This window comes from Hypanus sabinus, chromosome 3 (genome assembly GCF_030144855.1).
Source record: "Hypanus sabinus isolate sHypSab1 chromosome 3, sHypSab1.hap1, whole genome shotgun sequence".
Lineage (NCBI taxonomy): Eukaryota > Metazoa > Chordata > Chondrichthyes > Myliobatiformes > Dasyatidae > Hypanus > Hypanus sabinus.
Window position 1 is genome coordinate 131304264 of NC_082708.1, and position 15679 is coordinate 131319942.

General features: G+C 39.3%; 1 protein-coding gene across 6 annotated transcripts in view; it reads left to right on the forward strand.

Annotated features, from left to right (window-relative positions):
- The window catches only part of inpp4b (inositol polyphosphate-4-phosphatase type II B), a 786855-nt gene that overhangs the window by 613011 nt on the left and 158165 nt on the right, over positions 1 to 15679 (forward strand). For all 6 annotated transcript variants that reach the window (XM_059965139.1, XM_059965141.1, XM_059965142.1 and 3 more), the window contains 2 exons: positions 7189 to 7300; positions 11113 to 11182. In XM_059965139.1, the coding sequence (XP_059821122.1) occupies positions 7189 to 7300; positions 11113 to 11182 (182 nt within the window). The remainder of the gene's footprint in view (positions 1 to 7188; positions 7301 to 11112; positions 11183 to 15679) is intronic.

Sequence of the window (15679 nt, forward strand, 5' to 3'; positions counted from 1 at the left end):
CCACAGCAGCACCCCTGCTAGTCCCAGTTACCAACATTTGGCCTATAATGCTCCAAGACCCTCTCCTTCATGTAACTTTTCAGATGCTTCTTAAATATTACAATTGTACCTAGCTTGACCATTTCTTCTGGCAACTCAATCACTCACTATCCTCTGTGCATAGAATTTACCTATCAGATTTCTTTAAATCTCTCCCCTCTTGTATCTGTTCCCTCTCATTTTGGGTTCCCCAATTCTGGGCAAAAGACTATTACTGTCCATCTTATCTTTACCCATCATGATTTTATTAACTTCTATGAGGTCACTTCCATGCAACAACATTGTGGATGGTAGCTAAACCAGAAGCTGACTCATTACTATCTTCTGGAGAATTGTTAGTAATACTTGTTAAAAACTGTCCAACATGAAAAAAAAGTTACTGAAGGTGAATGTATATTATTATTGTTGACTGAGAAAGCAATCTTCAGTTTCCAACCGCCCCCACACCCGGCACTTGATATCGAGCTATTTTATGTGCTTTTCACTTGTCTGTCTGTCAACTGTCTGACCACAAAGAAACCACTCTTCACTATTTAGCTTGAAAATAAAACTCCTGAAACAAATCTGTACTTGGAAAATATCTCTTGATCTGACATGCTGCTGTACAATCTCCCCTCAAGGCTTGAGTTTTTCAATATGCGGTTTATAAAAACCAACTGAAATCTGAAATTACAACAGAAAATGCAGGGAATTCCTAATGTTGAACAATATCTGGAGATAGAATGTGGATTACTGTTTTAAATTAGTGATGAAATATTGACCTGAATTGCCAACTATGTTTGTCTGTCATGCCCAACTTGAGTGTTTCTGGTGTGTTCCACTTGAATACAAATAATTTTCCTGATGCAGTCAAGTTAACATGGAAACTGGAGACCACAAAATATGTTCAGAGTTATTACTGAACTTGGAGAGCTAAAATGAAACAATATATAATACAACAAGAATAGCAGAGATCTGGTTCTCCAGTAGATTAGTTGATCTGTCTGTCTACCAGGTGATTACTGACATGTTGGAGGTTCTGGTAGCTTGTGGGCCATGATGTACATTCTTGATGCAATTCACTGAGTATGTCATGGACATCAGATCTGTGTGCACCCTGGTTGTGGAGCTTGTTGTGGAGGCGGAGGGGGTGACCTGAAAGAATTATATAAAATTATGCTAGACATAGATAGAGTAGATCAAGTTTTATTCCAAAGATGCAGAAATCAAATATAAGAGGACTTTGGATTTGTGGAGCAATGTCTTTCCAACTTAGAGTGGTAGGTGCCCAGAACTCAATCTTGGGAGAGGTGATAGAAGCTGATATGATAATATTTTTTTACAGAGTGATAGGTGCCCAGAACCCACTATCAGGAGAGATGGTAGGTGCTGATATGATAATAATATTTTTTTACACAGGGTGGTAGGTGCCCAGAACCCACTCTCAGGAGAGGTGATAGAAGCTAACATGATAACAGCATTTAACAGGCATTAGACAGACACGTGAACAGGCAGGAAATCAAAGGATTTGATATGTAGCTGGGACCTCAAGATGGCTGTTGCACCTGAATCTCTTCCTTAACTGGAGGGGGTGTTTAGGCCCCTGGATGATAGTGAAGGAGGATTGTGTAGGGATAAGCATAGCACTCATGATTGCAGGGATACAGGAGAAGAAATGAGCGGACCAGGAAGTCATGAGAGCCGGTGATGCACCATCAATAACTCACACTGAGACGTAGGCGAGATATCGGCTTTTATTGACTGGAAGAAGGAACCAGGAGTGAGTGTCTATCATACAAGGTCCTGGAGAATGAGGCCGATCTTCAGGCCGCAGGTCTCCTTTATACAGGGGCCTGTGGGAGGAGCCACAGGAGCAGTCAGCAGGGGCGTGTCCCAACAGGCACATAGTTCACCACAGCCGGACCCTGTGGAAAGCAGAAGTGGGGGAGGGAGATGATGTACTGCGGTAATGAGATGGTGGTGGAAGTGGTAAATAATAACGTTAATTGTGGAGAATATTGTGGTAAAAGGTTGTGACCAGTGGAACTCTATATCCATTCTGGGTGGACTGAGAGAGGGTATGAGAGCAGACATGCAGGTTGTGGAAGAAATGTATGTGAGGGCTCCATCAACCGTTGCAAAGGGCAGGCCACATTTCCTGAAATGCAGTCAAATATATGGTAGACTTTTGAACCTAATCTCTGTTTTGTATGGTCCTGAGAAGCTGTTGGTGCAGACACTATTGAACTGTTCCTTCAGTTATTATGACTTATGAGTTGAGTGATCAGCCTGACCTAAAACCTGGGATTTGGTGCTGGGTTAAAATGCAATGTTTTGTTTTCATCAAGTCTCTGCTCCATGCTGTGTGCCTGACCAAAAAACCATCTCTACTGTGGTTTATTCACTATATCCGTTGTGTGAGATTTCAAAACTAACTGAGAACCATTGAAGAATCAAGAATTTTGAAATGTTTGTTTTCATTGTTGGCAGTAGGATGAAACAACATAATTCTCTCTGCAATCATTGATAGTGTAAGTCCTTTACTGCGTTGGCCATTCGTCAGTGGTGGTACTCCTTTGTCAGAAAGCTATACAGTAAGTTCAAGTCCAGCTTGCTGGACTTGGAACACAATGATAGGATCGTCTGAAGAGCAAGCTGCCAGAACTTGCTGGGTATCTGTGGCTTTTCCATGGAAAAAGTCTTCTGCCGCAAGGTGGGTCCCAACTGAGCTGAGCACAGAACAGCCTGAGTTCCCTGCTGAGTTCCTTCAGCAGCTTGATTTAAGCCTGTAAAATTAAAGCGTAGAACAGTACAGTACAGCACAGGAACATGCGCTTTGGCTCACAATATTGTACCAAACCAATTAAATTAGTAATCAATCTCTTCTGTCAACACACACAAAATGCTAAAGGAACTCTGTAGATCGGAAATGAATAACCAATTAACATTTTGGGCCAAGACACTTCACCAAGTCCTGTTTATTTTTATTTATTATTTCCATAGAAGTGGCCTGGCCTGCTGAGTTCCTCCAGCAATTTTGTTTGTGTGGCTCCAGATTTCCACCATCTGCAGAATCTTGTGTTTATAATTTCTTCTGCTTATGCAATGTCCATATTCTGTCATTTTCCTCACACTCATGTGCCTATCTAAATGTCTCTTAAAAGTCCCGAATGTTTCTGCCTTTACCATCACCCCAAGCAGTGCATGCCAGACACTCACCACTTCGATATGTATAAAAAAAACCTTCACATACATGAGGATTAAAGATCTTTATGTTACGTCTAAGTTATGGAGAGAGGTTGAGTAGGCTGTGACTTATCCCTTTGGAATGTGGGAGAATGATGGGAGCTCTGTTGTGGTGTATAAAATCATGAAGGACATTGATAGGGTCAATACACACAGTCTTTTCCCCAGGGTTGAGGAATCGAGAGCAAGAGGACATAGGTTTAAGGAGAGAGGGGAGAGATTTACAAGGATCCTGAGGGGTAACATTTTCTCTCAGTCTAAAAATGGAATGAATTAGTAGAGGAAGTCATTGAGGCAGGTACATTAACAACATTAAAAAGAAACCTGGACAGATGCATAAATAAAAAAAGCTTAGAGAGACATGGGCCAAGCATAGGCATATGGGACTAGGTCAGGCAGAAATCTGGGTTAGCATGGACTTGTTGGGCTGATAGTCCCATTTCCATGGGGTTTGACTCAATAACTCTAATAGCGATGATAAACCTATTATCATAATGTGTGCATAAGGAGGCGCACACAAAAATATTGTTGATTTGCGACATACATTGTCATCCCTTGATTCCTTAAACCCCAGTCATAATAAAGAAATATACAACAATTATCTCAACTACCAAATGAAACAGTGAATGTTTTTTACAACCTAAGAGCAATGAGATTCTTCCATAGGAAATGTCTCGTGTCAGCTTTGTGCCAGCTAGATGGTTGCAAGAATACGTGTTATTGGGTGCTACATTTTGAAATGCTAACAGACCTGATGCCTGGATCAGTATTTGGATAGTAAATGATTACAATAACAATACTATTTAGAAATGATGTTATTTTTCAATTGTCTTCTTAAAAAGCTGGTAAGTTTGAACAGGTTTTCTAAAATGCTTTGTTTATTTCAATCTATCTCCGATATAATTGTATTAATGGTAAAACAATGACTATATGTAAATAAGCAAAACAATAAGCTAAAATCACAATAGCAGCTGTCTTCCATCTGGAAGTTGCTAATATAGGACATTCTACCAGGTTAAATTGTTCGGCTGAATATTTATTGGTAAGCTTGTGCCCAGTGCAAAATTAGCCTGAATTCTTCTTTGCAACATTTATCTTGGCGAATCTGGTGCTTTGGTTTCACCAGCTGCACATCTGTGGAGGTTGGTATGGAGACAGTTGCTGTGTGACATTGATGTTTTGCATGCTACATTTGCCTGCCGTGTTGTCAGTGCCCTAGATAATGGAAATCGCATCACTGGCTGCCTGGTCACTGCTCGCAGCCTTTTTTATAGAAATCACATCTCAGCTTTATGCAGAGAGCTGTGCGCCCTTGTCCGTTCAATATCTTGTATTGGGATGGGGAACTGTTGGCAAAGGAATTGATCAGGACAGACCATTAATGCCTGATGCTCTTTCTTATGATCAGAATGGTGATGTTTGTTCCTAGCTTAGCTGGTTATATCCTTTCAAAGCCAAAGGTAAGTGAAGTGCAGCCTGTAAATAATTGGGAACAATCAGGTTTTTATTATAACACTCACAAAATGCTGGAGAAAGTCACCAGGAAGTAGCATTTATGGCGAAGAATAGACAGACAGTGTAATGGGCTGAGACCCTTCATTAGGATTGGAAATGAAGGGGGAGGTCACAATAAGAATGTGTGGAGAGGGGAAGTACAAGCTGGTAAGGGATAGGTGAGACCAGGTGAGGGGGCACTTGTGTGGGGCAGAGGGAACAAACCTGAAAAAGAAAATGGGGGGGGAGGATGAAGTAAAAGGCTGGAGGTGATAGCTGAAAGAGGTAAGGGGCTGAAGGAGGAATCTAATAGGAGAGTGAACCATGGGAGAAAGGGAAGTTGGAGGGACCCCCTAGGGAAGTGACAGGCAGGTGAGGAGAAGACAAAGGGGTAAGAGGGGAATTAAAATGGGGAAAGGAAAATGAGAGAAGGGGGAGGAGTGAGAGATTACTGGAAGTTAGAGAAAATGATGTTCATGCCATCAGGTTGGAAGCTACCTGGACAGAATATGACATGTTGGTTCTCCAGACTGAGTGTGGCCTCATCGTGGCAGTAGAGGAGGGCACGTCGGAATGGGAGTGAGAAGTCAAAGTGAAATGAGTGGCCACTGGGAAATCCTGTCTTTTGTTACAGATGTGGTGAAGGTGCTTGACAAAGCAGTACCCCAAACTATCTCAGGTTTCACCAGGGTAGAGGAAACCACATTGGATATAGTGAATGACCCCCAACAGATGCACAGGTGATGTGTTGCCTCACCTGGAAGGACCGTTCGGGGATCTGAATGGTTTTATATTAGATTTAGTTCACACTAAATTTTATTTAAACCTTGTTTTTCCCTGCTGCCTAGCCTGCTGTGTTCTACCAGCATTTTGTGTGTGTTGTTGTTTGAATTTCCAGCATCTGCAGATTTCCTCATGTTTTCTCCCTGTTCTCTTTCTTCCCTACAAACCAATCAAATTTCTAATTTTCTCTTTTAGTTTTATTTACTTATTTTGTATTCTTCCATAAAATGTTCCAGTGCATTTCTTTCTGATATGAGAAAGCAAGAATTTAAAGCACTGGTCAACAAATGATTTCATAAGTTTTTTGGGTACTGTTAACCATGCTATAATAAGATCATGTTGTGCAGTTTGTGATCAGATAACTTTCTATTGTTATTTTTTGCCCATGGTGATGTATTAAAATTATCAGGCATTGTGATTGAACTAGCATGGCTTCTGCTACCTTCATTTTGTTCCATTATTGGCAGGCCTTGTCTTCTGTAGACCAGATCCTAAACTCTGGAATTCTATTCCCAAATTTATTCAGGTATAACTTTATCCTCCTTAAAATCTACCCTATAATTCCTTTGGTGACTCATATCAAACTTTGTTTAATAATCACTCCCATGGGATATTTTAATACTAAAAGCAGTATATTGATTCTGTTTGTTATGGCCCAGCTAATTATAACAGCTGTAAAAGGAGAAATTTAATTGTGATATTCATAATTTTGGGGATGCGGGGAGATAGCATGTAAATCCTGATAGAAGATCAAAAGGACCCTGGTTCAATATAAATGACAAAATGATCAGAGGAAAGATGGAAGCATTTTTTGTTTCTGCAGCAAGTCTTTATGATCTGGAAAACATTGCCTGAACAGGTGATGGAAGCATTTTCAATTGTAACTTTCGGTGTGGATTTGGAAATAAAGAGCAGGAACTTATAATATTGCTAAACATAGTGACAAAAGGCATTCTTATTGCATTATTCATCACCTAGTTCTGTCACAGTCAGTCTATTTGGTTCAGATTGCCCAGAGAAGAAAACAGTCTGTCTTGTGTACACCAGCTGAGCTGTTCTGTCCATGAGCCATCAGAAAACATTACTACCTAGCTGGGTTTCAAGTCTTTTAAAGGTCAGTCATAGTTCAATGTTTACTGCATTATTCCTGAAGTCAGGAAGCTCCATAAAACCTATGCTTATGGACCTAAGCGTAGGAAACCTATATTTCCCATATAAATGTTATCCCTAATTTGACAAAGAATATAGAAATCCATTCATTTTGTATTATTGTCTAAAACTTACACTAATATTTAATTTTATTAGAATAAAGAATGTGTTATTAGTACATGTACAGGTGATGTTGGAGCAGGCTATATTTTCACAAGAATGTTTCTGTGGGAAGTAAGATTGAATTGACAATATGTTTCTTGTCTGTTGGAAGTTCACAATTTTCATGATTGCTCCTTATACTGGGCAAAATTGTGTAATTCTTGTATAACTGGGTACAATATAAAAGTTTATTTAAAGATTTCTGCAGCCAAAATACGTTTGAAAAGAATGAAAAAGAATAAAAACCTGTTTTCATTTGAAAGCATACAACTAAAAGCAAAAGTACTATTGAAAATTTATTTTACTTCAAGTTAAAAGTAGTCATTTATATTTCAGCCCTCTAGATGGTTCAAGCAAAGTGGGGACCATAGTGATCAGCAACCTTAAAATGGGTGAAAAAGAGAATGAAGATGCAGACCAAACTCCTTCTGAAGCATCACGAGAAAAGGTAAATGTATCTTTGGACGGTTGAGTTTTTAATGATTATTGAAATGTGGCCTTGAATTTAGCTATTCATTAATGAAGACATTCCCAGTGCTATTCATCTAACTTCACTTAATATCTTTGTAGAAAACTAAGGGTGTGTAAGAGCTTGCAAGGTAAATCTACTCTAAAATGTTTGTTTATTCTGTTATAATTCAAATTGTTTCTGAGCTTTGAAAAAGTATTGCATATTTACAATGACAGATCATTGCCATACAGGCAAAAATATCTCCGTAATATGTATGCAGCTTTTAATATCTGAAGTAGCACTTCCGTAGTATTTTCCTTTCGCCTTTTATGAACAGGCTTTTTCCATCTCATTATTTCCATCATACCTGCCTGTCATCTTTTATCATCATGAATAAGCTTATGTATTCACTTCACTTATCTTTTATTTACCTCCAAGCTCTGTCCATAATGTTGTTCAAGTCATCAAGATTTTTCATTTGGTTACTGATGCACAAGGAGGAATAGAGCAGCATGAAGAAGTTCAGTGGATTTCCTCACCAGAGGGGAAGAATTTATTCATCTGAGGATTATTAAAAATATTTATGCTTTATCCATTTACACAATCAGTCATCCCACCTGCTGCTTTCTCAACAATGCCACATGTCAATATTATAGGGTTCCACATTGAAAATCCATCCATTCTAATTCTAACCTTCCAAACTTGAGACTCTTCTCTTGGTCCATCCACATCACGTCCAGCTCCAATCTCTCCAGAATCTATTTGCTAATCCGCTCCTAATAGGCCTTCTAGAAATCTTCCACTTCCAATTGATCATTGTTGTTTGAGAGCTTTTACTGTTTATTGTGCCTGATCCTGCATTTCAGAGTGATGCATCTCTGACCTTTCAAAAACTATCCCTCTGATCAATCTACCCATGCTACAAATCCAGTGACTGAAAAATACTCCCCTCTCCTAGTCATTGTTCTTGCAACTGATTAGCTATATCCTAGTCACTTAGAGTTTCTTCCTTTATCCTGGATCATAGAGAAAATTAACTGTATAATTAATCAGTATCAATGATCTAGATTCCTATGGTTTCAGTATCTTGGTTCACATTCTATATTTCTTAAAATATTTCAATGAGTCAATGGTTAGTATTGCCATGCTTTGTATGTTATTGGATGATAATTTGGATCCGCCTGCATCATATTTTTCCATGTCTTGTGATCTATTTTCAATGAAAAATAAAAAATCATTGAAATTTTGGGTCATCATGAGCTGCATGAAATGAACAAGTTTTGGTCTGGCTCGTCTGTGCACTCATGGATGACTCTGGACATCCATTATGGTATCTAACCATGCCACCGATGTCATTTCCAAATGCACATGCAGTCTCTGGGCTCCACACACTGTAGCAATCTTTCATAGCGTGCTTCCATTTGAGTTCAAGGTGTCGACCTAAGCAGTTAACTACCATTCCCACCTTTACTGAAATTGCCCCCACTCCCACTAACCAGGTATAGATCACTTTGCTCCTCAGTCTTGTTTTGCCAGTCTAAGGAACGCATCAACACAATTTTCTTCCATGTCACCCGTTAACTATCCTTCACAAAACTCTCTGTCTCAGCTTTGATTACATTCAGTAAACCACAGTTCATTGGGCTAGAGGATTTCAAAGACCCTTTAGAGAGGAAAAAATTCTTCCTCATCTGCACTTAGTGGCTACTTTATTAGTACCTCCTATACCTATTAAAGTAGCCTCTGAGTGTATGTTCATAGTTTTCTGCTGCTTTAGCCCAGGGTTCGATGTGTTATGCATTTGGAGATCTCTTCTACACACCACTGCTGTAATATGCAGTTATTTGACTTACTGTTGTCTTCCTGTCAGCTTGAACCTATCTGGCCAATCTCCTCTGACCCTCCTCATTAACAAGGCATTTTTGTCTGCATTACTACCTCTCACTGGATGTATTTTTTTGTATTTCGGACCATTTTCTGTAATCTCTAGAGATTGGTGTGTGTGAAAATCCCAAGAGATCAGCAGTTTCCAAGATACTCAAACCACTCTGTCTGGGCACCAACAATCATTCCATGGTCATCGTCACTTATATCACATTTCTTCCTCATTCTAATGTATGGTCTGAACAACAACTGGACCTCTTGACTACATCTGCATGTTTTATGCATTGAGTTGTTGCCACATAATTGGCTGATTAGATATTTACATTAATCAGCTGGTGTACCTAATAAAGTGGCCACTGAGTGTATACTTTAAAAGTCTGGCCCCCTAATCTTAAATTATCCTCCTTGATTTTAGTTTCCTTCATGAGGGGTCCTCTCGGCAGCTATCTTGTCAGCCCCTATAGAAATATAGGCTTCAGTAAGATCGTTTCTCTAAACTCTATGAATATAGTCTAATGCTACTCTCCTTCTCGTCATGGGGCGTCCCTTTCTGCTCTGAAATCAGCCTTGAAGATCTTTGAACTGCCTCCAACACAAATAAGTAAGACTTTTCTTCAGTAAGGAGATGTAACATGTACACAGAGCTTACAGTATCTACCACCCACTAGCCTATTTATCCAGCACTTCATTCTCCACAACCGATTCATATACTGACACGTCAACGTCCATTGTCACTTAGAGTATCTTGAGATAATCAATCCTTTTAATCTCTGCACAAATGTGCCTATACTATATAAATTTGTATATTTTTCTACACTGTCTCTAACTACCAAGTTTTAGAAGTAACTTGTTTTAACAATCTTGAGTTATTCCCTATCACATACCTTCTCTCTGCTCTACCCCCACTCTAAGGCTGAACCTACATGCTTTTTCATCTTTTGAAGGGTCCTTGATGTGAAAATTTAACTGTTTTAAACTGATTTGGGATTGTCATTTTGTAGAGTTGGGTGATGATTCAATTATTGTGTTTTCACTTTTCAGAGGGTTGAATATGGCCGGTACTTGTCAGTGGTCTGGCAGTCATTGAGAGATAAAGCTTCTGAAAACTATTTAGCAAAATGACAATGGTCTGTATCAGCACAGCTGTGAAGTCAAGTGATTGATATGGAGGCTTGTAATGCACTTGCCAACACACATGGAAGATTATATTTTAAAACTACTGATCTAATTAAAAAGAACACAAGTAGAACATTACTTCACATGGTTAAATTGAATCATCTAATTAACAATATTTAAGGCAAATGTCTTAAATAGCAATTGGTCACTTAATAGGTGGAGTAGCACCATAAAATATGACTCTCGCTTTTCAGAAATTGAAAGAATGGAATTGATGGGAATGCTCTGAGGGCCAACAAGGATTCAATGGGCCTAAACTCCTCCCATGATACCAGCAAGTATAAGAATAATAATAAAAATGCATACACACAAGAAAGCATTTCTGTAGAATTTTGGTTCGAGGTTAAAAAGGAATGAAACACTGGGCTATACCTCTCCAATTCTGCTGGAATTAAATAATGCTAATGTTTATAATCATCTGATATTAATTAGAAAAATATTTAAACCACTTTAGTAGTAAATAAGAGAAAGCAAACCAATATGTTTATTTATTTTTTCAGATTGTGCAGTAAAACCATCATATTTAGAAGTAAATTTGTTACAAAGATAGAGGTTACTTCAGGTGGTATCACACCCAACTGCTATTTATATCCTGGGCATTTTTTTTTCTTTATGTGTTTTAAAGACTGGACTGAAGTAGAGAACATGGCAATGTCACGCAAGTTTAGAAAACATCTGTTCAACTAATTTCAAATCCCAGATTGTTTTGAACAATTTTAATGAGTTTTTTGTAATCTTTTCTTTACTAGTCAGCTTTATGTGGCAGTGCTTTGTACAAGACTGTTAATGATGCTGAAAAATTCTCAATACTAGATTCAGGTATGCTGTTTTATTTGTCTTATATACAGTTAATGCATAGAAATTACATATATGACCTCTGTCATAATGAATGTTCTTGCTCATATTTTGTAAACATCATCTTCTGAAAAGTGGACTAGTCTTTCTATATCTTAGATAGAATTTAATTTAAGAAGTTTCTTTCTATTCTTAGAGGTGATTCTCTTACCTTGCTTGTGACCAAACAAATCAGACTCCCTAATTTGTTGACAATCCTCTGGAGTTATATCGCTGAAATTTTGATGAAACATCCATTGTACAAGTGCAGAGTATGGGACCAGAGTGGCTAAGTTACTGGTGAAGGTTGTAAAAGCTTAAACATCTGATCCATGCTTATGAATTCAAATCCCATAAGTTGGGGAATTTAAATGCAGATAAATGAAGGTAAATCTGGAACTAAAATTCCTCATCAGTAATGAGGATCAGAAGGGATCTGGCAAATGTCGATTGGGACAAGTTGTTTTTTGGCAATGTGTACCTGGCAACTTGGAGGATTTCAAACGTGAAACTTTGAGAGTGTAGGGTTTATATGTGCCTGTTAGAATAAAAGGCAAGGATAACAAATTTAGGGGACTTTGATTTTCGAGAACTATTGTGGTCCTGGTTAAGAAAAGGAAGAAGTGCATACCAAGTATAGACAGGTAGGAACAAATAAGAAATGCAAGAGAACACTTAAGGAAATCAGGATAGCAAAAAGAAAGCGTGAGGTTGCTCTAACAGACAAGGCGAAGGTGAATCCTAAGGGCTTCTACAGATATATTAATCATAAAAGGATATCAAGGAACAAAATTGGTCCTCTGGAGCATAATGCTGGTAATCTATGTGTGGAGTTGAAAGAGATGGGGGAGGTCTTAAATGGATTTTTTGCATCTGTGTTTACTTGGGAGATGGACACAGGGTCTATGTAATGCAAGAGCAAGATCATGGATCCTATACAAAGTTCAAAGTAAATTTATTAACAAAAAATATACATATACAGTATATATGTCACTGTGTACAACACTGAGATACATTTTCTTATGGGCATACTCAATAAGTCCATAGTAAAATAACAACCATATTAAAATTAATGAAAGACTAAACCAACTTGGACGTTCAAGGTATTATAAGAGACCGGATGAATAAGTATTTAGATAGTCAAGGACTGATTAGGGATATGCGTGGTAAGTTGTGTCTAATCAATCTGATAGAGTTTTTTTGAGGAAATTACCAGGAAAGTTGATGAGGGCAAGACAATGGATGGTGTCGACATGGATGTTAGCAAGGCATTTGACAAGGTGCCGTATGGGAAGTTGGTCAAGAAGGTTCATTTGCTTGGCATTCAAGATGAGGTAGTATATTGGATTAAACATTGGCTCTGTGGGAGAAGCCAGAGAGAGATAATAGATAGTTGCCTCTCTGACTGAAGGAAGGCTTTGACCTGTGGTGTGCTGCAGGGATCAGTGCTAGGCCCATTATTGTTTGTCATCTATAACTATGATCTGGATAATAATGTGGTCAACTGGTTCAGCAAATTGGTGGATGACACCAAGATTGGGGCTGTAGTGGACAGCGAGGAAGACTATTGGAGCTTGCAGTGGGATCTGGACCAGCTGGAAAGATGGGTTGGAAAATGACAGGTGGAATTTAATGCAGATGTTGCACTTTGGGAGGACTTACACTGTGAATAGTAGGACACTGAGGAGTGTGGTCAAACAGAGAGATCTGGGAATATAGGTCCATAATTTCTTGAAAGTGGCATCACAGGTAGATAGGGTCATAAAGACACAATGTGCTTTTAGCATGTTGGTTTTTATACATCAATGTATTAAGTACAGGAGTTGGGATTTTATGTTGAAATTGTATAAGATGTTGGTGAAGCCTAATCTTGGAGTATTTTGTCCAGTTTTGGTCACCTACCTACAACAAAGATGTAAATATGATTGAAAGAGTGCAGAGAAAATTTACAAAGATTTTGCCAGGATTTGAGGACCTGAGTTATAGGGAAAGGTTGAATAAGTTAGTACTTTATTCCCTAGAATATAGAATGCCGAGGAGAGATTTGATAGAGGTATACAAAATTATGAGGGTTATAGACAGGGTAGATTCAAGCAGGCTTTTTCCACTGAGGTTGGGTGGGACGACAACTGGAGCTCATTTCTTAAGGATGAAAGGTGACAAGTTTAGGGGGATCACAAGGGGGAACCTCTTCATCCAGAAGGTGGTGAGACTGTGGAATGGCCTGCCAGCATAAGTGGTTGGATGTGGGTATGATTTCAACTTTTAAGGGAAATTTGGATAGGTGCACGAATGGGAAGGGTATGGAGGCCTATGGTCCAGATGCAGATTGATGGGACTAGGCAGATTAATGATTTGGCATGGACTAGATGGGCCAAAAGTCCTGATCCTGTGCTGTAGGGTCCCGTGACTCTACAAATTTGAAAACAAATATAGAAAATATCATTCCTCTTGACACTTCAAGATATCAGCAGAGAATAGGAGGGCTTGGAATCACAGATGCTGCCTAACCCATTGACTGTATTATTCTGTTCTTTCAACATGCTCAGTAATTTACTTTTGGTGGAAACAAACACTTCCTCTAACTTGTGTTATTTAGAAGTTCTGTAGCCAATAGATAGCTTTTCCTCTTCAGTCAAAGCAAAGCACAACTTCCATTGGTTGTGATCAAGTAATTGCGTATTTTTGTGCCAGAAGTGATTCCAGCCGCAAGTTATGGGCTAAAATGCACTTAAAATGCAGCTGAAGCCTCTGGAGCTGGCCCGCATGGCTGTTGAGATCAGCAGCTCGAAAGCCTCATATCTGTAGATAGATTTGATGAATTTTAAATCAGTACGTAGGTGGCTGAAAATTATCTAGAGATAAATTTCCCCTGTTCAGGCACACAAGTTACTTGGTTCAAGGTGTGCCAATGAATTTTTAATGTGGAGACACTTAGGGGATTCGCAGTTATATCCAGGGCACAGCTGAGTGTTTGTGGTTGCAAGAAGGAAGTAGCCCAGTGTTGGAACAGGTGGAGGATCAATAACTTTAAATTCCTTGGCATTATTATTTCAGAAGGTCTATCCTGGGACCAGTACAAAAGTGCCTTTGCAAAGAAGGCACCCAGCAGTGCCTCTACTTTCTTAGAAGTTGATATCAGTGAAGGTCCAGATCCAGCTGCAAGCTGTGGTAGGCTTCCTTGCTGTCCTCTATGCTCCCGATCTTGGTGTCATCCACAAATTTGTTGATGCATTTATCCATATTTTCATCAGGATCATTGATATTGATGACAGACAACATCGGACCCAGCACTGATCCCTGCGGCACTTCACTAATCACAAGCCTCCAGTCAGAGAGAGAACCATCTACTACCACTCTCTGGCTTCTCCCACAAAGCCAATGTCTAATCCAATTTACTATCTCATCTTGAATGCCATGCTACTGAACCTTCTTGACCAACCTCCTATGCAGGACCCTGTCAAATGCCTTGATGAAATCCATGTAGACAAGATGCCTTGCCTTCATCAACTTTCCTAGTAATTTCCTCAAAAACTCTATAAAATTAGTTAGTTATGATCCACCATGCACAAAGCCATGCTGACTAGTCCCTGCCTATTCAAATACTTGTATATCGGATCCCTTAGAATACCTTCCAGTAATTTTCCCACTACTGATGCCAGGCTCATTGGCCTACAAATTCCTGGTTTATTTTTAGAGCCTTTCTTAAACATTGGAGCAACATTAGCTATCTTCCAATCCTCCTGTACCTCAGGTTGGTTTACCTATCTCTGCAAGGGCCCCTGGGTCCTTGTCAGGCCTGGGGATTAATCTACCTGAGTTTGCCTCAAGAGAGCTAACACCTCCTCCTCTGTAATTTGTTTGGGATCCATGACCACGCTGCTGCTTTGACTTGTTACGAACCCCGTAACTGGGTCACTTACCAGCAAAGATAGAGAGGTCCGTTGAAGTCTGTTGGTACTATTTTTAACAGTATTTATTAGTAAAAATACACAAAAATAATATCAATGCAAACATACAGATAATATACATCGTCAATACTAAATCTAAAAGTGCGGGTATAATAATAATCAATAAGAAATAAGCTCTATCGTTGTCTAGGGGATAATATATTGTCCGATGGAAATATAAAAGTCACTCAGTTCATGCAGGCTAGAGCCTTTGGGGACCACTGTATTTCAATGGTTGGAGAGAAAGAGAGATTTGGAGAAAAACTTGTCGATTCCTTTTATGGTTTCGATCCGTCGGAGTCTCGTTGGGGGTGGCCGTTCACTTGTGGCCTCTCCTTTAGCTAAGCCGTTCTTCCGTGGTAAGCCCACCAACCCAGCCAAGGGAGAACGCGCACGGGCCCCACCGGTTTTTGCTATATAACGCTGTCACTGGATTTCCAGCATTTCTCCTGGTGCGTCTCAGGGTTGTTCCCCAGACCCTCTTTTATCCTTACTCACGGGGTCTCAGATGTCAATCAGGTTGGGATGGTGC